The sequence below is a fragment of the Chiloscyllium punctatum genome, chromosome 7, assembly GCF_047496795.1.
Source record: "Chiloscyllium punctatum isolate Juve2018m chromosome 7, sChiPun1.3, whole genome shotgun sequence".
Taxonomy (NCBI): Eukaryota; Metazoa; Chordata; class Chondrichthyes; order Orectolobiformes; family Hemiscylliidae; genus Chiloscyllium; species Chiloscyllium punctatum.
This window is the reverse complement of record NC_092745.1, coordinates 135,053,937-135,073,522: the sequence shown is the minus strand read 5'-3', so window position 1 is coordinate 135,073,522 and position 19,586 is coordinate 135,053,937. Positions and strand designations below refer to the sequence as shown.

At 46.5% G+C, this 19,586-nt stretch overlaps 1 protein-coding gene across 7 annotated transcripts in view; it reads left to right on the top strand.

The window, feature by feature from the left end:
• col11a1a (collagen, type XI, alpha 1a) overlaps positions 1-19,586 on the top strand; it is a 444,140-nt gene that overhangs the window by 356,583 nt on the left and 67,971 nt on the right. For all 7 annotated transcript variants that reach the window (XM_072574917.1, XM_072574914.1, XM_072574912.1 and 4 more), the window contains 3 exons: positions 1,932-1,985; positions 3,099-3,152; positions 5,402-5,509. In XM_072574917.1, the coding sequence (XP_072431018.1) occupies positions 1,932-1,985; positions 3,099-3,152; positions 5,402-5,509 (216 nt within the window). The remainder of the gene's footprint in view (positions 1-1,931; positions 1,986-3,098; positions 3,153-5,401; positions 5,510-19,586) is intronic.

Below are 19,586 nucleotides of genomic sequence, written 5' to 3'. Positions count from 1 at the left end.
AATTGATCCCATTTCTGCGATTACTCTTCTTCTCTGGCAAAATTTACAATTTGGGGGATCTCTCCAATTTAGGGAGAGACCACCAGATCTGGGATTTCTTCCCAATCACTGGATCATTCTCAATATTGTGATTTATTCCAGTGTCTGGTCCTGGTGTTTATTTCAAATTTAGGATCAAAGCCCACTTCCAGTAATGAATTCCCAGTCCTGATTAGTTTTATAAAGACATTGCCATGGGGTCATTGGTAATTCCGAATTTCTGGAGTATTGAGCCATGGGTTGATCTCTTGGGGAATAGAGGTTGGGATTGGTGAAACTGCACCAAAGCAGGATGATGATAAAAATTTTGAAAAATATAAGGATAGATAAGTCCCCTGGGCCAGACGGGATATATCTAAGGTTGCTACAGGAAGCGAGGGAAGAGATTGCTGCACTTTTGGTGATGATCTTTACATCCTCACTGTCCACTGGAGTCTGCCAGATCATTGGAGGGTGGCAAATGTTATTCTCTTGTTAAAGAAAAAGAATAAGGATAATCCTGGGAATTACAGACCTGTCAGCCTTACGTCAATAGTGGGCAAGGTGTTGTAGAGGACTCTGAGAGACAGGATTTATGATAACTTGGAAAACATAGTTTGTTAGAGATAGTCAGCATGGCCTTGAGGGGCAGGTCATTCCTCACAAACCTTATTGAATGCTTTGAGGATGTGACAAAACACAGTGATGAAGGTAGAGCAGTGGGTGTGGTGTATATGGATTTTAGCAAGGCCTTTGAAAAGGTTCCCCATGGTAGGCTCATTCAGAAAGTAAGGAGGCATGGGATACAGGGAAACCTGTCTGTCTGGACACAGAATTGGCTAGTCCATAGAAGACTGAGGGTGGTAGTAGATGGAAAGTATTCAGCCTGGAACTCAGTGACCAGTGGTGTTCCACAGGGATTGGTTCCGGGACCTCTGTGCTCTGATTTTTGGAAATGACTTGGATGAGGAAATGGAAGGGTGGGTTAGTAAGTTTGCCGATGATCCGAAGGTTGGTGGAGTTGTGGATAGTGTGGAGGGCTGTTGTAGGCTGCAATGGGACATTGACAGGATGCAGAGCTGGGCTGAGAAATGGCAGATAGAGTTCAACCTGGAAAAGTGTGAATTGATTCATTTTGGAAGGTCAAATTTGAATGCAGTTCAAAGGCAGGATTCTTGGCAGTGTGGAGGAACAGCAGGATCTTAGGGTCCATGTCCATAGATCCCTCAAAGTTGCCACCCAAGGTGATAGGGTTGTTAAGAAGGTGATGGTGTGTTGGCTTTCATGAGCAGGGGATTGAGTTTAAGAGCCGCGAGGTTATGCTGCAGATCCATAAAGTCCTGGTTAGACCACACTTGGAATATTGTGTTCAGTTCTGGTTGCCTCATTATAGGAAGGATGTGGTAGCTTTAGAGAGGGTGCAGAGGAGATTTCCCAGGATGCTGCCTGTACTGAAGGGTGCGTCTTATGAAGGAAGGTTTGAGGGAGCTAGGGCTTTCTCATTGGGGTAAAGAAGGATGAGAGGCGACATGATCGAGGTGTACAAGATGTTGAGAGACATAGACAAAGTGAATAGCCAGGGACTTTTTCCCAGGGTGGAAAGGGCTATTACGAGGGGGCATCATTTTAAGGTGATTGGAGGAAGGTTTAGGGGCGATGTCAGAGGTAGGTTCTTTACACAGAATTGGGGGGGGGGGGGGAGTGGAATGCACTACCAGCGGTGGGAGTAGGGTCAGAGACATTAGGGACATTTAAGAGACTCTTGGATAGGCCCATGGATGATAGTACAATGAAGGGTGTGGAGGTTAGTTTGATCTTTGAGTCGGATAAAGGATCGGCACAACATCGAGGGCTGAAGGGCCTGTACTGTTTGATGTTCTATGAAGCTTTCATTTGATTGTTTGTTCCCACAGGGTGAGGTTGGGGAACCTGGTCAGAAAGGAACAAAAGGATCAAAAGGGGAGCAGGTGAGTGAGGCGACTGATTCCTGATGGAAATATTCCTGTGGTTCCTCCCTCTCTGCTGCTTTACAGCACGTGGCTCCATTCAGAAGTCTCCAGTAACTCAGCATTTTCTCAAAAACTCCTGTTTGTATCAAACTCCAGTCCCTCAGCACTCAGCCTCTGACAGTGCGGCACTCCCTCAGCACTCAGCCTCTGACAGTGCGGCACTCCCTCAGCACTGACCCTCTGACAGTGCGGCACTCCCTCAGCACTGACCCTCTGACAGTGCGGCACTCCCTCAGCACTGACCCTCTGACATTGCTGCACTCCCTCAGTATTGACCCTCTGACAGTGCGGCACTCCCTCAGCACTCAGCCTCTGACAGTGCGGCACTCCCTCAGCACTCAGCCTCTGACAGTGCGACACTCCCTCAGCACTGACCCTCTGACAGTGCAGCACTCCCTCAGCACTGACCCTCTGACAGTGCGGCACTCCCTCAGCACTCAGCCTCTGACAGTGCGGCACTCCCTCAGCACTGACCCTCTGACAGTGCAGCACTCCCTCAGCACTGACCCTCTGACAGTGCGGCACTCCCTCAGTACTGACCCTCTGACAGTGCGGCACTCCCTCAGCACTGACCCTCTGACAGTGCGGCACTCCCTCAGCACTCAGCCTCTGGTGGGGAAGTCCTCACTGTTTCTGGGAGTTCTTTCAGAGTGAGGCCTTGTTGCTATGGCACAGCTTTCACCCTTTCCCTCTGTCTGGGATGCTCCCAGTGAGAGCTGAACCTTAATGGACAAGCCCAAGATTCCCTTCAGCCTCTCGCTGTGTCACCTGAACCAGCTCAGCATCTTCCCAGGCCTTACTGAGCTACCATTGTAGTCTTTACTCATGTCAGCGCTGAGTGTCCTCAAGGGAATGTTGTTGTGCAGTAATGTTGTCCCTATCTCTGATCCAGGATGCCTGGGTTCAAGTCCCACCTGGTCCAGAGTTATTAAAACCGGCTGATTCAGGAACTCACTCCATGACGGTGCAGGCTTGAAGCAGGTCACCTTGTCTGACAGTTTAACCTTGGAGCCTGGTTTGTGCGATAGCCCAGTACTGGCTTCACCTCTTTCCTTTTGTCTCTTTCCTCAGGGACCTCCTGGACCTCATGGTCTTCAAGGACCTATTGGACAGCCTGGACCAGCAGTAAGTCACTACCCTTGCTGTCACTGGTAATTCTATAACAAGGACAGGGCTCATCAAAATAATGGGAGGCGATTCATCAAAACATCCAAAGCCAGAGCAGAAACAGGCCATTTGGCCCTTCAAGCCTTCTCTGACATTGCAGATGATCATTGCTCATCATTGAATTCTAATGCCTTTTCCATTTCTTCCCATACCCTGGATCGCTTGGATTCCCTGGATTAGCCGCTACAGTGTGTTCTTACATCCCGTTGGTTATGGGAGATCCCTAACTTTGCTCGAATGGTCCTCTTAGTTTTCACAAACCGGTAACAGGAACTCGCTGACCAGGAAGACCAGCAGAACCTTATGTTGGGTTTTCTTGTGTTTCGATGAGTTAGTGAACAGCCATTGAGGAGCAAACACAAAGAGAAGGTTCTCCAACACAAAAACCACCTGGTGTCTTTTCTCAGGGCTTCGAGATGTTTGGACAGTATTACACAGTTGGAGAATGTATTTGCAGATTTGAGTTAGAATCTTCCTCCGAATAAATAAAGACTAAATCTCATGAGGCATTGCATCATTTGTGCATAAACATAGTCACAGCCAATTGGTGATGTCCTACAGCCAAAGTCTCCACAGCTGCCTGTGGGGACGAGTACCAGAACTCCCATCGGATTTTAAGGGGTTTCCCCTTGTTCCTGACATCACAACTCCAACCCCACTCCCAGGAACTCACCTCCTGACTCCCCAAAGCCTGTCCCACCATCTACAGCGGCAGAAGTCAGGAGTGTGATGGAATACTCCCCACTTGCCCTGGATGGGGGCAGCTCCACTCAAGAAACTTGACACTATCCAGGACAAGGCAGGCCATTTGATTGGCTCAGCATCCACAAATATCCACTCTCTCCACCACTGACGCTCAGTAGCAGCAGTCTGTACTATCTACAAGATGCTCTGCAGGAATCCACCAAAGATCCTCAGGCAGCACCTTCCAAACACATGACCACTTCCACCTAAAAAACAAAGGCAACAGATACAGAGGAACACCATCATCTTCAAGTTTCCCTCGAAGCCACTCACAATCCTGATTTGGAAATATATCGCCGTTCCTTCATCTTCACTGGATCAAAATCCTAGAATTCCCTCCCTAAAGGCATTGTGGGTCAACCCACAGCAGATGAAAACAGCTCACCCCCACCTTCCCCAGAGTAGTTAGGGTTGGGCAGCAAATGTGGGCCAGCCAGTGACCCCCACATCTCATGAATGAATGATTAAAAAACGCTAGGGGATTTATCTTACTTTAGTCCCATTAGTTTCTCTCATGCTTTCTGTGGAGAGTTATTGCATTTATTTCCTCTCCTCCTTTTGGTCCTCGAATATTTTATAATTTTGGAATGCTATTAGTGTCTTCCACCGTGAAGTATTTATTTAACTGCTCTGCCATTTCCTTATACCCTGTTACTGTTTCCTCATTTTCATTCCCTAAGGGACCTATGTTCACTCTCGCTTCTCTCTGTCGCTTGATCACAAAACTGCTTCCACCTGGTCACCTCAAAGACCTCTCCAGCTTCACTCCCCAGAATGATATTCAGCACTGCACCGCCCCTTGTGGGCTATCTTCATGCTGATATAAAAAGCTCTCCTGAACGCATTTCAAGAAAGCTGTCCCTCTAAAGCCTTACACGATGACTATCCCAATTAACATTGGGGATGTTTAAATCTTCTGACATAATTACCCTGTTTATCGTTTTTACGCAGCTCGGTAAATTGTCTCTATAATCTGCTCCCCTATTGCCCTCTGGATGTTGGTGGGGTTGAGGGTTTGGGGAGGGGTGATGGGGAGGAGGGGGCTGTATAATACACTCTCAGCAATGTCACTGTCCTCCTTTTGTTCCTAAACTCTACCTGTAAAACCTCATTTGAAGATCCTTCCAACAATTGCTCCTCTGTACTGCAGTAACTAACTCCTAAATTAATAATGATCCTCCAGCCTCCTGTCTCTCCTTCCTGATGCTGCCTGCCTTGCTGTGTTCTCCCAGCCTCCTGCTTGTCTACTGTGAATGTCAACATTGTTGAACTCCCTCTGCCTTGGGGCCTTTTCAAGAGAATTCCAAAGAGTAATGACCCTCATTGAACACCTGCCTCCCCTCCCTCCCTCCCCCCCCCCAATCTTTGTTTAGAATCCACTTGTCTTGCATCATGTTTCCTTTCCATTGGTTTTTGTTATCCTACAGCCAGAGACTGAACTGTGTTTGTGTTCTTTTCTCGAGGGTGGAGATGGGGAGCCGGGTCCCAGAGGTCAACAGGGAATGTTCGGACAGAAAGGTGACGAAGGACCGCGTGGATTCCCTGGTCCACCCGGGCCAATTGGTCTTCAGGTAATCCTACAAAAATAATAAAACTGAAACCACAGGGAGGCGCTGATAATCTGAATACATGCAGAGAATGCTGGAGAAACACAGCAGGTCTGGCAGCAACTGTAGAGAGAGAGAGATAGTTAATGTTTTGAGTCTGGTATCACTTCTTCCAAACTAAAAGGGGTTGGAAATCTAATTGGTATTTTATACTTTTGGAAAACCTAGAGGGTCAGGTCGAACACCTAGAATGTCCTGGGATTGGTTTAAGGGTGAGAGAGATTAAATACCAAAGGTGTGATGGACTACAAAGTAAAGGAAGTGATTATGGTTGGAGCTAAGTCACAAAGCCTTGGTCCGAGGTTCATTAGCTGAATGAAGGACATCGCTGAGAGAATTGAATAGAAACAGGAAAACAAGATAAAGACTGGCATTTGGCAGGAGACCAAGAACAGAAATGTCAGTGTGAAAATCAGGTGGAGAATTCAAATGTCAACTGGAAGATCAGAGCTAAACAATTTCTACACCATGCCTGCAATCTCATTAAAATCCCTTTGTGGATCACTCGAGTAGTCTTCAATCAAACTGAATATCAAGACAAGACAGGAGATGTTGTCTCGTGACCCAAAGACCAATGAAGAAGGTGCATTTATCGAGCAACTAAAAAGGTGTGAGAAAGAGGGATCGAGACAGACAGTGATACAGTGAGAGATAGACAGACAGACAGACTGAGAGAGACAAAAACAGAAATTGCTGGAAAATCTCAGCAGGTCTGGCAGCATCTGTGGAGAGAGAAATCAGAGTTAATGTTTCGGGGCCGGTGACCCTCCTTCAGAGCTGATGGTAGCTCAGAAGATGTTGGTGTACATGCAGGAGATAGGGTGGGTGGGGTGGGCATGAGGACAGAACCCAAAGAGAGAGAAAAACCGTTGGATAGAGAAAGGAGTGGATAAAGGTCAGTCTGGGGGCATGAAGCTGCTAATGGGGATTGTTATTAATAGCTGACAATGGGTTGTGTGTGCTAGCAGCCCATGTGCTGACAGAGCCTGGTGTGTGAGGGAGGGAGGTGGGGAAGGACAGGGGGAAGGTGCTCAGGCCCTAAAATTGTTGAATTCTATATTGTGTCCAGAAGGGGAGGGCAAGGGCTTTCAGTAAAGTCTAATCAAAGTTCAGGACAGATTTTGTGTAACAACCCAACTTCTCAATTCAATCCTCGTGAAAAGAAAATCAAGGTTTTGGTTTAGCTTCTGATTGGGGAGCAGTCAGTGTTTTGAATTTCACTCTACACGCAGTCACTGAACGTGCACCAGGAAACTGAAGGGTCCTGTCTTCGTACCCTGGAATTAAACAGAACCCAGGGGTTTAACCGAGGTGTTCAAAATCTGGGAGAGAGTTTGATGGAGTCAATCAGGAGGAAGTGTTTCCAGGGGCAGGAGGGTGAGGGAGCAGAGGGAGACAGATTGAAGGGAATCAGGAAAAGCCCCAGAGGGGGAGGGGAGGGGGATTGTTTTACACAGTGAGTTGTTCGGATCTGGAAGGGCGATGGGAGCAAATTCAATCATAGCTTTCACGCGGGAATCAGGGGGATACAGGGAAAGGAACACCACAGGGGGCTGTGGGGAAGGAGAAGGGAGGGAAATTAAATCAGTTGGTAGTATGGGCTGAAGTTAGAAACAGGAAAGGAGAGGTCACCCTGCTGGGAGTTTTTTATAGGCCTCCGAATAGTTCCAGAGATGTAGAGGAAAGGATAGCAAAGACGATTCTCAATAGGAGTGAGAGAGACAGGGTAGTTGTCATGGGGGACTTCAGCTATCCAAATATTGACTGGGAACACGATAGTACGAGTACTATAGATGGGTCAGTTTTTGTCCAGTGTGTGCAGGAGGGCTTCCTGACACAGTATGTAGACAGGCCAACAAGGGGTGAAGCCACATTCAATTTGGTACTGGGTAATGAGCCCGGCCAGGTGTTAGACTTGGAAGTAGGTGAGCACTTTGGTGACAGCGATCACAATTCTGTTATGTTTACTTTAGTGATAGAAAGGGATGGGTGTATACCACTGGGCAAGAGTTACAGCTGGGCTGGGGGAAAGGCAATTATGATGCAATTAGGCAAGATTTAGGAAGCAGAGGATGGGGAAGGAAACTGCAGGGGATGGGCACATTAGAAATGTGGAGCTTTTTCAAGGAAAAGCTACTGTTTGTCCTAGATAAGTATGTACCTGTCAGGCAGGGAGGAAGCCAGGGAGTAGATTGTCGAGCTTTTAGCATTGATCTTTAAATCGTTATTGTCTACAGGAATAGTGCCAGAAGACTGGAGGATAGCAAATGTGGTTCCCCTGTTCAAGAAGGGGAGTAGAGACAACCCTATTAATTATAGACCAGTAAGCCTTTCTTCAGTTGTTGATAAAGTGTTGGAAGAGGTTATAAGAGATAAGATTTATAATTATCTAGAAAAGAATAATTTGATTAGGGATCGTCAGTACGGTTTTGTGAAGGGTAGGTCGTGCCTCACAAACCTTATTGAGTTCTTTGAGAAGGTGACCAAACAGGTAGATGAGAGTAAACCGGTTGATGTGGTGTATATGGATTTCAGCAAGGCGTTCGATAAGGTTCCCCACAGTAGACTATTGTACAAAACACGGAGGAATGGGATTGTGGGAGATATAGCAGTTTGGATCAGTAATTGGCTTGCTGAAAGAAGACAGAGGGTGGTGGTTGATGGGAAATGTTCATCCTGGAGTCCAGTTACCAGTAGTGTACCGCAAGGGTCGGTGTTGGGTCCACTGCTGTTCGTCATTTTTATAAACGACCTGGAAGAGGGCATAGAAGGGTGGGTTAGTAAATTTGCAGACAGCACTAAGGTCGGTGGAGTTGTGGATAGTGACGAAGGATGTTATAGGTTACAGAGAGACATAGATAAGCTGCAGAGCTGGGCTGAGAGGTGGCAAATGGAGTTTAATGTGGACAAGTGTGAGGTGATTGACTTTGGTCAGAGTAACCGGAATGCAAAGTACTGGGCTAATGGTAAGATTTTTGGTAGTGTAGATGAGCAGAGAGATCTTGGTGTCCAAGTACACAGATCCTTGAAAGTTGCCACCCAGGTTGACAGGGTTGTTAAGAAGGTATACAGTGTTTTGGCCTTTATTAAGAGAGAGATTGAGTCTCGGTGCCATGAGGTTATGCTACAGCTGTACAAAACTCTGGTGTGGCTGCACTTGGAGTATTGTGTCCAGTTCTGGTCACTGCATTATAGGAAGGATGTGGAAGCTTTGGAAAGAGTTCAGAGGAGATTTACCAGGATGTTGCCTGGTATGGAGGGAAGGTCTTATGAGGAAAGGCTGAGGGAACTGAGGCTGTTTTCATTAGAGAGAAGAAGGTTGAGATGTGACTTAATAGAGACATATAAGATAATCAGAGGGTTAGATAGGGTGGACAGGCAGAGCCTTTTTCCAAGTATGGTGACAGCGAGCACAAGGGGGCATAGCTTTAAATTGAGGGGTAGATATAGGACAGATGTCAGAGGTAGTTTCTTTACTCAGAGAATAGTAAGGGTATGGAATGCTTTGCCTGCAACGGTAGTAGATTTGCCAACTTTAAGTACATTTAAGTCGTCATTGGACAAGCATATGGACGTACATGGAATAGTGTAGGTTAGATGGGCTTCAGATTGGTATGACAGGTCGGCGCAACATCGAGGGCCGAAGGGCCTGTACTGCACTGTAAGGTTCTATGTTCAGTTGGACAGTTCAAAGATCTGGCATGTACATGATGGGTTAATTGGCCTTCTGCTGTCTCTGAGTTCATGTTCTGCACTGACTGATTAGGAAGAACAGAGATCCTCATTGTCCACCCCCTCCCTATCCTAGGCCAGTCTGAAATCCTATTGGATGTGGTCAAGGCTAAGCAATGACCTCTAATTGGACAAATCATTGGGCAGAAATGGCTCTGGGGGAATGACAGTTGAAATTGAATGAACTGCACCCAATCCAATAGTATCACACAGCCTTTAAGTGGAGGCATTGCAGTGAGTTCCTGAGGGGAATGGATGGATTGTACATAGCTCCAGAGATAATTGTGCCTGCTAAATTACTATAGACCGTTTCCCCCATGCTATCTGTACTACCCCCTGGGGTAACACACCAGAAATCAAACCAGATTTTCCTACAGTCATCACAAAAGTTAATGATTTTAAGGAAGTCTGAAAATTCCCCAACATATCTGATTTTTCACACTTAGGTGAACAGAATACATGAGTCAGACTTTTCCCCAGGGAGAAGGATTCATGGGCGTCACGGTGGCTCAGTGGTTAGCACTGCTGCCTCACAGCACCAGAGACCTGGGTTCAATTCCCGCCTCAGGCGACTCTCTGTGTAGAGTTTGCACATTCTCCCCGTGTCTGCGTGGGTTTCCTCCGGGTGCTCCGGTTTCCTCCCACAGTCCAAAGATGTGCAGGTCAGGTGAATTGGCCATGGCAAATTCCCCGTAGTGTTAGGTAAGGGGTAGGTGTAGGGGTATGGGTGGGTTGCGCTTCGGCGGGGCGGTGTGGACTTGTTGGGCCGAAGGGCCTGTTTCCACACTGAAAGTAATCTAATCTAATCTAATAACGAGAGGTCACACTTTCAAGGTGAGAGGTGGAAAGTTTAAGGGAGATACACGCAAGTACTTCACACAGAGGGTGGTAGGTGCCTGGAACGCGTTACCAGCAGAGGTGGGAGAGGCAGGCACGGTAGATTCATTAAAGATGCGTCTGGACAGATGCAGGAGTAGGTGGGGAGCAGAGGGATACAGATGCTTAGGAATTGGATGATAGGTGTAGACGGTAGACTTGGACTGGCTCCGGCTCGGAGGGCTGAAGGTCCTGTTCCTGTGCTGTAAATTTTCTTTGTTCTTTGTTCTAAAAAGAAATCACGAATTGCAAGTACGCAGATTCTACAGATAAACAACTATGGACTGTCAACCATGTAACTCCATTCAATAAAAGTCTAACTCATTTATAAAGACACAAACAGATGGACACAAAAAGGGTGTTATGGGCAGAAGGTAGTTTAAGGTTCTTGTCCATAGGGTTTGCTGAGATGATCCTTTTGCTGATCAGACACTGCTACTCAATGTTCTTTCTCCAGATATTTCCCCCATCGCTTGTCGAAGGCACAGAGTGACTGGTACCCATGTATAAAGGTTTCTGTTATATTCAGTATTGGTCACAGCTAACAGCAACGGGAAAGAGGAAATGAACTGGCTGCCTTTGGGGTTAGGATACCTTTTGCTGCAGCACAGAAACACTGCTCCTTCACTTCCAGAGCTCTAATGGCTTCTGATTGAAACCAACAAGCTGGCAGACAGGTGCCAGGTGCTTTGCGTAGAAGGAAAATTTTTGGGAAAGCAGTTCAATGTTTGCTGTTCACAGGGTTCACTGACATAATCCTCTCAGCCCATCAAGACCTGCTGCTTCTCCATCTCTAATTTCCAGCTACTTTCAGTTTTTTATAGAGTAACTGGTTACAATGTTATAAAGTCTCTGGCTAATTGGGTTAGAAACTTCCAGCAACTGGTGAGGGCAAATAAACTGACTTTCTTCAGACTTTTACTGTTTTTTACTGCAGAGATGACACCACCTTCCTTTCCAAACGTCTGCAAGGTTAGGATTACCTCATTCGCACCCACTAACTCCCTGGGAGCCAATCACATTGCTGTTGTCAGGCAGAAGGCCTTTGTCATGGATAACTAATAGACCAATCAGCTGCTTGTTGCCAGCAGTAGCTCCCTTCATACACAGCCCCTGACTCCAGCTCACCCGTAACAAACCTCCCCGATGATTTGAACCAACAGCTGTGTAAACAGCACTTACAATGAGGGTCAAGAACATGGCTTTTATAAAGTGCAGTAATGTTGTACACAATCCTTGTTTTTGGAAGCCTTGATGTGGAGCTGCCGGTGTTGGACTGGAGTGGACAAGGTCAGAAGACACATGACACCAACTTAGTGTCTAATAGGTTCATTTGAAATTACAAGCTTTGGAAGCGCTGATCCTTCATCAGGTGAAGTGCACTTCACCTTCAAATAAACTTGTTGGGCTATAATCTGGTGTTGTGTGACTTCTGACCTTGTGTTTGGAAACAGTCCTTTCACAGAAAAAGAAACAGATGATATCATACAATAAATGAGCTGATTTGTAAGACAAATGCCTGTTCTAGTTAGCCTCACCAGTGATCTATCCTGTCTCACTGAGGCCACAGACTTTGTGTAGAGAAAGAAGGAGAGTTGGCAGAGAATATCACAGCTGATAGCCCTGGAATTGCAAAACCTGTGCCCACACCTCCTCCCTCACCACCATCCAAGGCCCCAAAGGAGCCTACCAAATCCATCAAAGTTTTACCTGCACATCCACCAATATCATTTATTGTATCCGTTGTTCCCGATGCGGTCTCCTGTACATTGGGGAGACTGGGCACCTCCTAGCAGAGCACTTCAGGGAAAATCTCTGGGACACCCGCACCAATCAACTACATCGCCCAGTGGCCCAACATTTCAACTTCCCCCTCCCACTCTGCCGAGGACATGGAGGTCCTGGGCCTCCTTCACCGCCGCTACCTCACCACCCGACACCTGGAGGAGAACGCCTTATCTTCCGCCTCGGAACACTTCAACCCCAGGGCATCAATGTGGACTTCACCAGTTTCCTCATTTCCCCTTTCCCCACCTTACCCCAGTTCCAACCTCCCAGCTCAGCACTGTCCTCATGACCTGTCCTACCTGTCAATCTCCCTTCCCACCCATCTGCTCCATCCTCCCTTCTGACCTATCACCTCCATCCCCGCCTCCATTCACCTATTGTACTCTGTCCTGCCTTCTCCCCAGCTCCCTCCCATTTATCTCTCCACATTGGAGGCTTCAAGCCTCTATTCCTGATGAAGGACTTTTGCCCAAAACTTAGATTTTCCCGCTCCTCAGATGCGGCCTGACCTGCTGTGCTTTTCCAGCACCACTCTGATCTAAACTCTGGTTTCCAGCATCTGCAGTCCTCACTTTAGCCCTGAGTGGTGCACCATCTTCCTGAGAGAGGGTGAGGTCTTGCCCTACAGTCACTAACACGGTACCCAAGAGCACTCAGGCTTGTGGGTAATTCCGTCCCCCTCCCCCAACCCCACTCTGGGGGAGATGGAGGGACAGGGCAGTGACTTTGAAACTTTCTCAAAGCCATTCCTGTGATTGGTCTCTGGATGTATTCTGAGCAAAGTGCTGACAAACCTGCATTTCATCAATGCATTCATTAGTATCGATCTTTAATTAGTTTTCCTTTCGTTTTTAATAAATTGAAAAGCATTTGGTAATAAGATTGGAGATGAAGTCAGGAGTAAAGAGTGCTGTGTATTTTGCTGGGTCAGTAAACAAGGTTAATTAGACTTCCTGTCTGTTGAGATGTGAATCTTTCCTCTTTAGGGGAATGCTGTATGTCCACACCCCCCTTGAGAGGCCATTCACACAATCTGCTGGGAGGTGCTGGTTTGAGTATTCTGGTACAAAGACTTTCCTTCCATCATTTTTTTCCACTTTCCCACTTCCCATGATCTCACCGATTAATCCCTTCCGTTTCCCTCCCAGGAAGTAGCTGTCAAGAGACTTGTTGTCCGTCTGTATCAATCTCACTGCACTGAAGCTTGGTCAGGTTATTTATTCCCTGAGTGACAGGGAATTAGTCTCATTTATAAATCTCCAGCTCTCAGCAGGTGCTGTGTACCTCAATTCGCCACATGATAGGAGAGATGGTAAGGTCCTGGCAAGAGTGAAGAAGCTGTGAGAATTCTCTGCCCCTGAGACAGTGGAGACTTGGCTGGTAAATAAATCCAAAGCTGAGGGTGATATGTTCTTTCAGATTTTGACAAGTTCTTGTCATTTCTGTTCTGTCAGAGCCAGAACACTGTACCATTCAAGTCACCCTGACTTCCCACAGGATGCTGCATTTGGCTGTTCCAGAATATTAGTTTCGGTCAATATTGCCTGGGAACAAAGTGCAGGACTTTAGGAAGGTTTTGAATAGGCCACTCAAACTATTTCAAGGTGGGGAGAGTGTGAGTCAATGGAGAGCTGTGCTGGGTCACCTTATTTTCTCAGGGTCTGAGTGTGTTGGGATCTGCTGAGGTGTGTGACAGAACGGAATCAGTCAATCTCTGAGCATCTCCATGTACCAGCATCTCACACCCTGAGTCGGTAACTGCAACTCCCAGTCTCCAGGCTCTCACCCTCCCCTAGGCCCAGGGAGGTACCCAACAGTCAGGGGGCTGTGACCAGGAAGTTTCCAATCCCAGCCAGGGGAATAGTCATGGTAAGGTGACCACTCGGAGTGTTCCCGGTCAGGTCAGTGAGTCACGGTCAGTCCTGGGGCTCTCGAGGGGCCAGACTTGGGGAAGGAAGTCCTAATGCAGTCTGTGTGGGTGGGGCGGGGGGTGTGAGTTACAACAATCAGTCAGTGCTCTGGGCACCTCCCACCCCAGGGCTCTCCGGTTCGGTCACTCATGGGGTTTCACTCAGTCCAAACAGTCCATCCACAGAAACTGAGGGGAAAGAGGATCCAGGCAGAAATATGGGGGTGCCCTACCCCCAGGCAGGAGATTGGACCCCAAGTTGTTCTTCAGGACTGAGGGGAAGAGTGGTATGATGAGAGTTGTGATGGGGGCAATAGTATCAACAAAGGGTGGGATAAGGACAAACATGAAGCGAAGGGGGTCATGTGGAGGGGTTTCTCTACTGATCAGGAGTTGGAGGTGCCAGTGAGTAGCTGCCTCTAGGCATGGTGACCCCATGTGCCAGGGGCTGGGGGCGGGGTGAGGGGGGATTTGAGCAGGTAGGTGAATGGGTGGGGTCCTGAGGGTTGGGGAATCTGGATGTTCCAGACCTGATTAAAGTGTCGAGACTGAGGAGTGTTCAATGTCACCTTCCATCATGTTGGAAATGGCAAGTGTACTATGGGGGAGAAAATGTTGAGGTTTAGACATGGAGGAGGCAGGGGGAGTGAGGGGAGAGGTGTGCAGGAGACTCTGATTTTAAACAACATGAACACAGAGCAGTTCAGTGTACACGCCACTGAGCTAATTTCTAACAAGCTGAATGCATTAGGTGAAAGTGGGTACTGCAGATGCTGGAGATCAGAGTCAAGATTAGAGTGGTGCTGGAAAAGCACAGCAGGTCAGGCAGCATCCGAGGAGCTTCATCAACCCTCCTGCCCAAAACGTCAATTTTCCTGCTCCTCGGATGCTGACTGACCTGCACTTCCAGCACCACTCCAAGCTGAATGCAATAGCCTCTTCTTTTTGTGTGTTATCCCTCCCTGCCCCAGACATGGTTGAGTGACTCATTCTCACCCACAGTTTTGGGAAACTGAGGCAGTGACACCATTAGGTTATTGTTGGACAAGGGGCAGTGGTTTCAGGGTCCTCGATACGTCTTGTTCCTGAGGCTGCAGCAAGTTCTCAGCACAATCATTGATCCACTGTGAATGGCCAGTGGCTGTGAGCTGGTGTCACTGTGATGTACAGGACTGGACAAAACAGTGCTATTTATAAAAGAAAATGGCCAAATACTGTCCAGTGCATTGTTATCTGAGCAATCCAATTACCCTCAGTAGGTTCACTTCCCCCTCTTCTCTGCCCCAGCTCCTTGATCACCATCCCCTGGTCCCTGCCAGGAATTCATTCCCGATGAAGGGCTTTTGCCTGAAACGTTGATTTTCCTGCTCCTCGGATGCTGCCTGACCTGTTGTGCTTCTCCAGCACCACTCTAATCTAGACTCTGATCTCCAGCATCTGCAGTCCTCACTTTTGCCTTGCCAGGAATTGCAGTGCCATCTCCAACTATCTCCATTCTACAACAACCCATCACTGAACAGGGTAGCTTTGGAATGTCAGGGGGCATGGCAGATTTTTAAAGCTAGCATGGGATAAGGGAGGCCAGTTTTTCCATAGCTGCCTGCTGAGTGGTAAGTTGTTTGTGGAACATAAGATCTAGGAGCAGGAATTGTCCATTCGCCCCCACCATTCTATAGGATCATGACTGACCTGGCCCAGATTTCAATTCTTCTTTTGTGTTGAATCCTCGATATTTCAGGAAGTTCATTAGGTCTTTTTTCAATATTTTTGATGTTCTCGCCTAGCAGGATGTTGAGCCTCTATTACAGTCTTGCAGATACTGAGGTGAAGCTAGTAACATACAGTGAGACAAATAACCAAAAACCCTCCAAAACATTCATATCCAAATCAGCCAAAAATCATGCAGTTCAGTCCCTAGATAGAGAAGCAAGCTCCCTGTTGAGTGACTCATTCAGCTGGACTGTGTAGCTGTGGACACAGTGAGAAGTCAAGAACAGTTGGATAATCCCTTACTGTTAGAACTCAGGAAGAGTTTCCAGGAGGTTGTAAGCAGCAAGTCTTGAGAGCTGTGATAGGTTACATTGCTCAACTAAAGCAAATGAAAGCTGAAGGAACCAATCCAGATGAGCACTGGCTTTGATGAAGTAAGCTGTTCATGAAAAGTTGGAATCATTCCATGAGTACTCCATGTTGGAGGACATTTTCCAAGAACCTGAGGAGTATTGTCCCAGGAAAGGAAAGTGAACCACCAGAACATTGAGGTGGTCCAAGACAGAGTGGTCCTGAGGGGTTTTGAGACTGGGTTAACAAAATTGATCAATTGGAATCCCTTATGAAATTTAATAGGAAGTGGTAGTTGACAGAATCACTAACACCAGGGAGGACTACCCAGACATCCATGGGATCTGTTTTGATCATATTTGCTATTTAAAGTGTTACATGGGTAGTTCAACTATTATTTGTCCATTATCCAAATTGCCTTATGTTAAATTTGAATGTTAGAATATAACTTTGCCCTGCAAAATCTAATTTTTTTGTCAATAAACTTGGTGTTTGTTGGATTAGGTTTTATTTGTAATGAGCCCAATTTTATTTTATTGACTAAAAAGCTGGCTGAATTGTTTCTAATTTAAACCTGATACAGTCAAAAACCCGTTGTTTTGTCATAGTAACACTCTGGGGAAATATAAACATTAATGTAATCAGTGGAGGAGGGGAGCAGGAAAAGGATTTGCTGCACTGTCCAACTTCAGTTATAGCAATACCTCAAATGTCCAGGGTGCACAGAGAAATGGCATTGCAGCACAAGATCAACCGTGATAACATTACATGGCAGAGCAGACTCAGAGGGCTGAATGGCCTCCTCCTGTTCTTATGCCTTCAGTTATTAGAGGGGATTGACTAGGGAATGGGAGCAGGGATGAGGGACTTCAGTGAATGTGAAGAGACAGGAGAAGCTGGGATTGTTCTCCTTAAGGCCATAGGTTCAGATATTAAGCCACTCAGCCCATTGACTCTGTCCTATCATTTGATCATGGTTATTGTGCTTCTCAATCCTCTTCTCCAGCCTTCTCCCTGTAATTTTGATCCTCTTACTAATCACATATCTATCCATCTCGGTTTTAAATACATTCAGTATTGTGGCTTCCACTGCCCTCTGTGTAATGTGTTCCATAGAGTCACTAATCTCTGGCTGAAAAAGATCCTCCTCATCTCAGCTCTTTAGGGTCATCCCTTCACCCTGAGGCTGTGCCCTCGGGTCCTAGTCTCTCCTCCTGGTGGAAACATCTTCCCCATGTCCACTCGATCCAGGTCTCTCAGTATTCTCTAAGTTTCAATCAGATTTCCCATCCCCTCATCCTTCTAAACTCCATTGAGTACAGACCCAGAGTCCTCAACCACCACTCATACGACAAACCCTTCATCTGCGGGATCATTCCTGTAAACCCCCCTCTGAAGCCTCTCCAATGCCAGCACACCCTTCTTCGGATACAGAGTCTAAAACTGCTCACAATATTCCAAATGCAGTCTGACCAGAGTCTTATACAGTTTCAGTAATACATCCCTGTTTTTGTATTCTAGACCTCTTGAAATTAATGCGAACATTGCATTTACCTTTCTAACAGCCAACTGAACCTGCATGTTAACGTTAAGGGAATCCTGAATCAGGACTTGCAAGTAACTCTGTGCTTCAGATTTCCAAAACCTTTCCCCATTTAGAAAATAGTCTCTGCTTCTATTCTATGAGGTAAAAACAATGATTGCAGATGCTGGAAACCAGATTCTGGATTAGTGATGCTGGAAGAGCACAACAGTTCAGGCAGCATCCAAGGTTTCGCTGCTCCTCGGATGCTGCCTGAACTGCTGTGCTCTTCCAGCACCACTAATCCAGAATCTGCTTCTATTCTTCCAACCAAAACGTACAACCTCACATGTCCCCACATTGTATTCAATCTGCCACTTCATTGTTAACTGTCCTAGCCTGTTCAAGTCCTTCTACAGCCTCCCCACTTCCTCAACACTACTCGTCCCTCCACCTATCTGTGTCATCTGCAAATGCGCCAACAACACCCTCAGTTCCTCCGTCCAGGTCATTAATGTGAACAGTTATGGTCCCATAACAGACCCCTGAAGAACTTCACCAGTCACTGGCTGTCATCATGAAAAAACCCTTTATCCCCACTCTCTGCCTTCTGCCAGTCAGCCAATCCTATCCATGCCAGTACGTTGCCCCTAACACCATGGGCTCTTATCTTATTTAGCAGCTTCCTGTGCAGCTCCTTGTCAAACACCTTCTTGAAATCCAAATAGATCACACCCACTGACTCTCCTTTGTCTAACTTGCTCATTACCTCCTCAAAGAATTCTAACAGATTTGTCAGGCATGACCTCCCCTTAATGAAACCATGCTGACTCAGCCCTATTTCACCATGCACTTCAAATACTCCATAATCCCATCCTTACTAATGGACTCTAAAATCTTATTAAAGACCAAAGTCAGTATAACTGCCCTATAGTTTCCTGTCTTCTGCCTCCCTCCCTTCAAAAAAAGGGTATAATCATTGCCATTTTCCAGTCCTCCCTGGCTCCAGAGATTCCTGAAAGATCATCACACATTCCTCTACAATCTTTTCAACTATCTCCTTCAGAACTCTGGGGTATAGTCCATTTGGTCCAGATGATTTATCCACCTTCAGACCTTTCAGATTCCCCAGAACCTTCTCCTTAGTGATGACCACTACACTCACCTCTGCCCCTCACTTTCTTGAAGATCTGCTATGCTGCTGGTATCTTCCTGTGGAAACTGCTACCAAGTACCTATCCAGTTCCTCCACCATTTCTTTATTCCCCATTACTACTTCTCCAGCCTCATTACCTAGCGGTCCAATGTTCACTCTTGTGTCTGTCTTAGCTTTTCGATATCTAAGGAAAAACACAATCTTCTTTTATATTGCCAGCTAATTTATTCTCATATTTCATCTTTTTCCCTCTTTATTACTTTTTTAAATGTCCTCTACTGGTTTTTAAAGACTTTCCAATCCTCTGGCTTCCCACTAATCTTCATTAACAATCACATATCTTCACCAAATAAGTATCTCCTTTAGAACATAGAACATTACAGTGCAATACAGGCCCTTCGGCCCTCAAATGATTAATGAAGGGCTTATGCCCGAAACATCGATTTTCCTGCTCCTCAGATGCTACCTGACCTGCTGTGTTTTTCCAGCACCACATTCTTCCAGCCAGTCAAAGATAGCATTGGGAAGTTGTGCATGGAATCCGAGGAGATAGGAGAAGCACTAAATGAATATTTTTCATCAGTATTCACACTGGAGAAAGACATTTTTGTCAAGGAGAATATTGAGATACAGGCTACTAGACTAGACGGGATTGAGGTTCACAAGGAGGAGGTGTTAGCAATTCTGGAAAATGTAAAAATAGATGCGTCCCCTGGGCCAGATGGGATTTATCCTCGGATACTCTGAGAAGCCAGGGAGGAGATTGTAGAGCCTTTGGCTTTGGTCTTTATGACATCATTGTCTACAGGAATAGTGCCAGAAGACTGAAGGATAGAAAATGTTGTCTCCTTGTTCAAGAAGGGGAGTAGAGACAACTCTGGTAATTATAGAGCAGTGAGACTTCCTTCCATGTGGGTAAAGTGTTGGAAAAGACATAAGATGTGGGACTTGTAAGCATCTAGAGAGGAGTAAGTTATTAGGGATAGTCAATACAGTT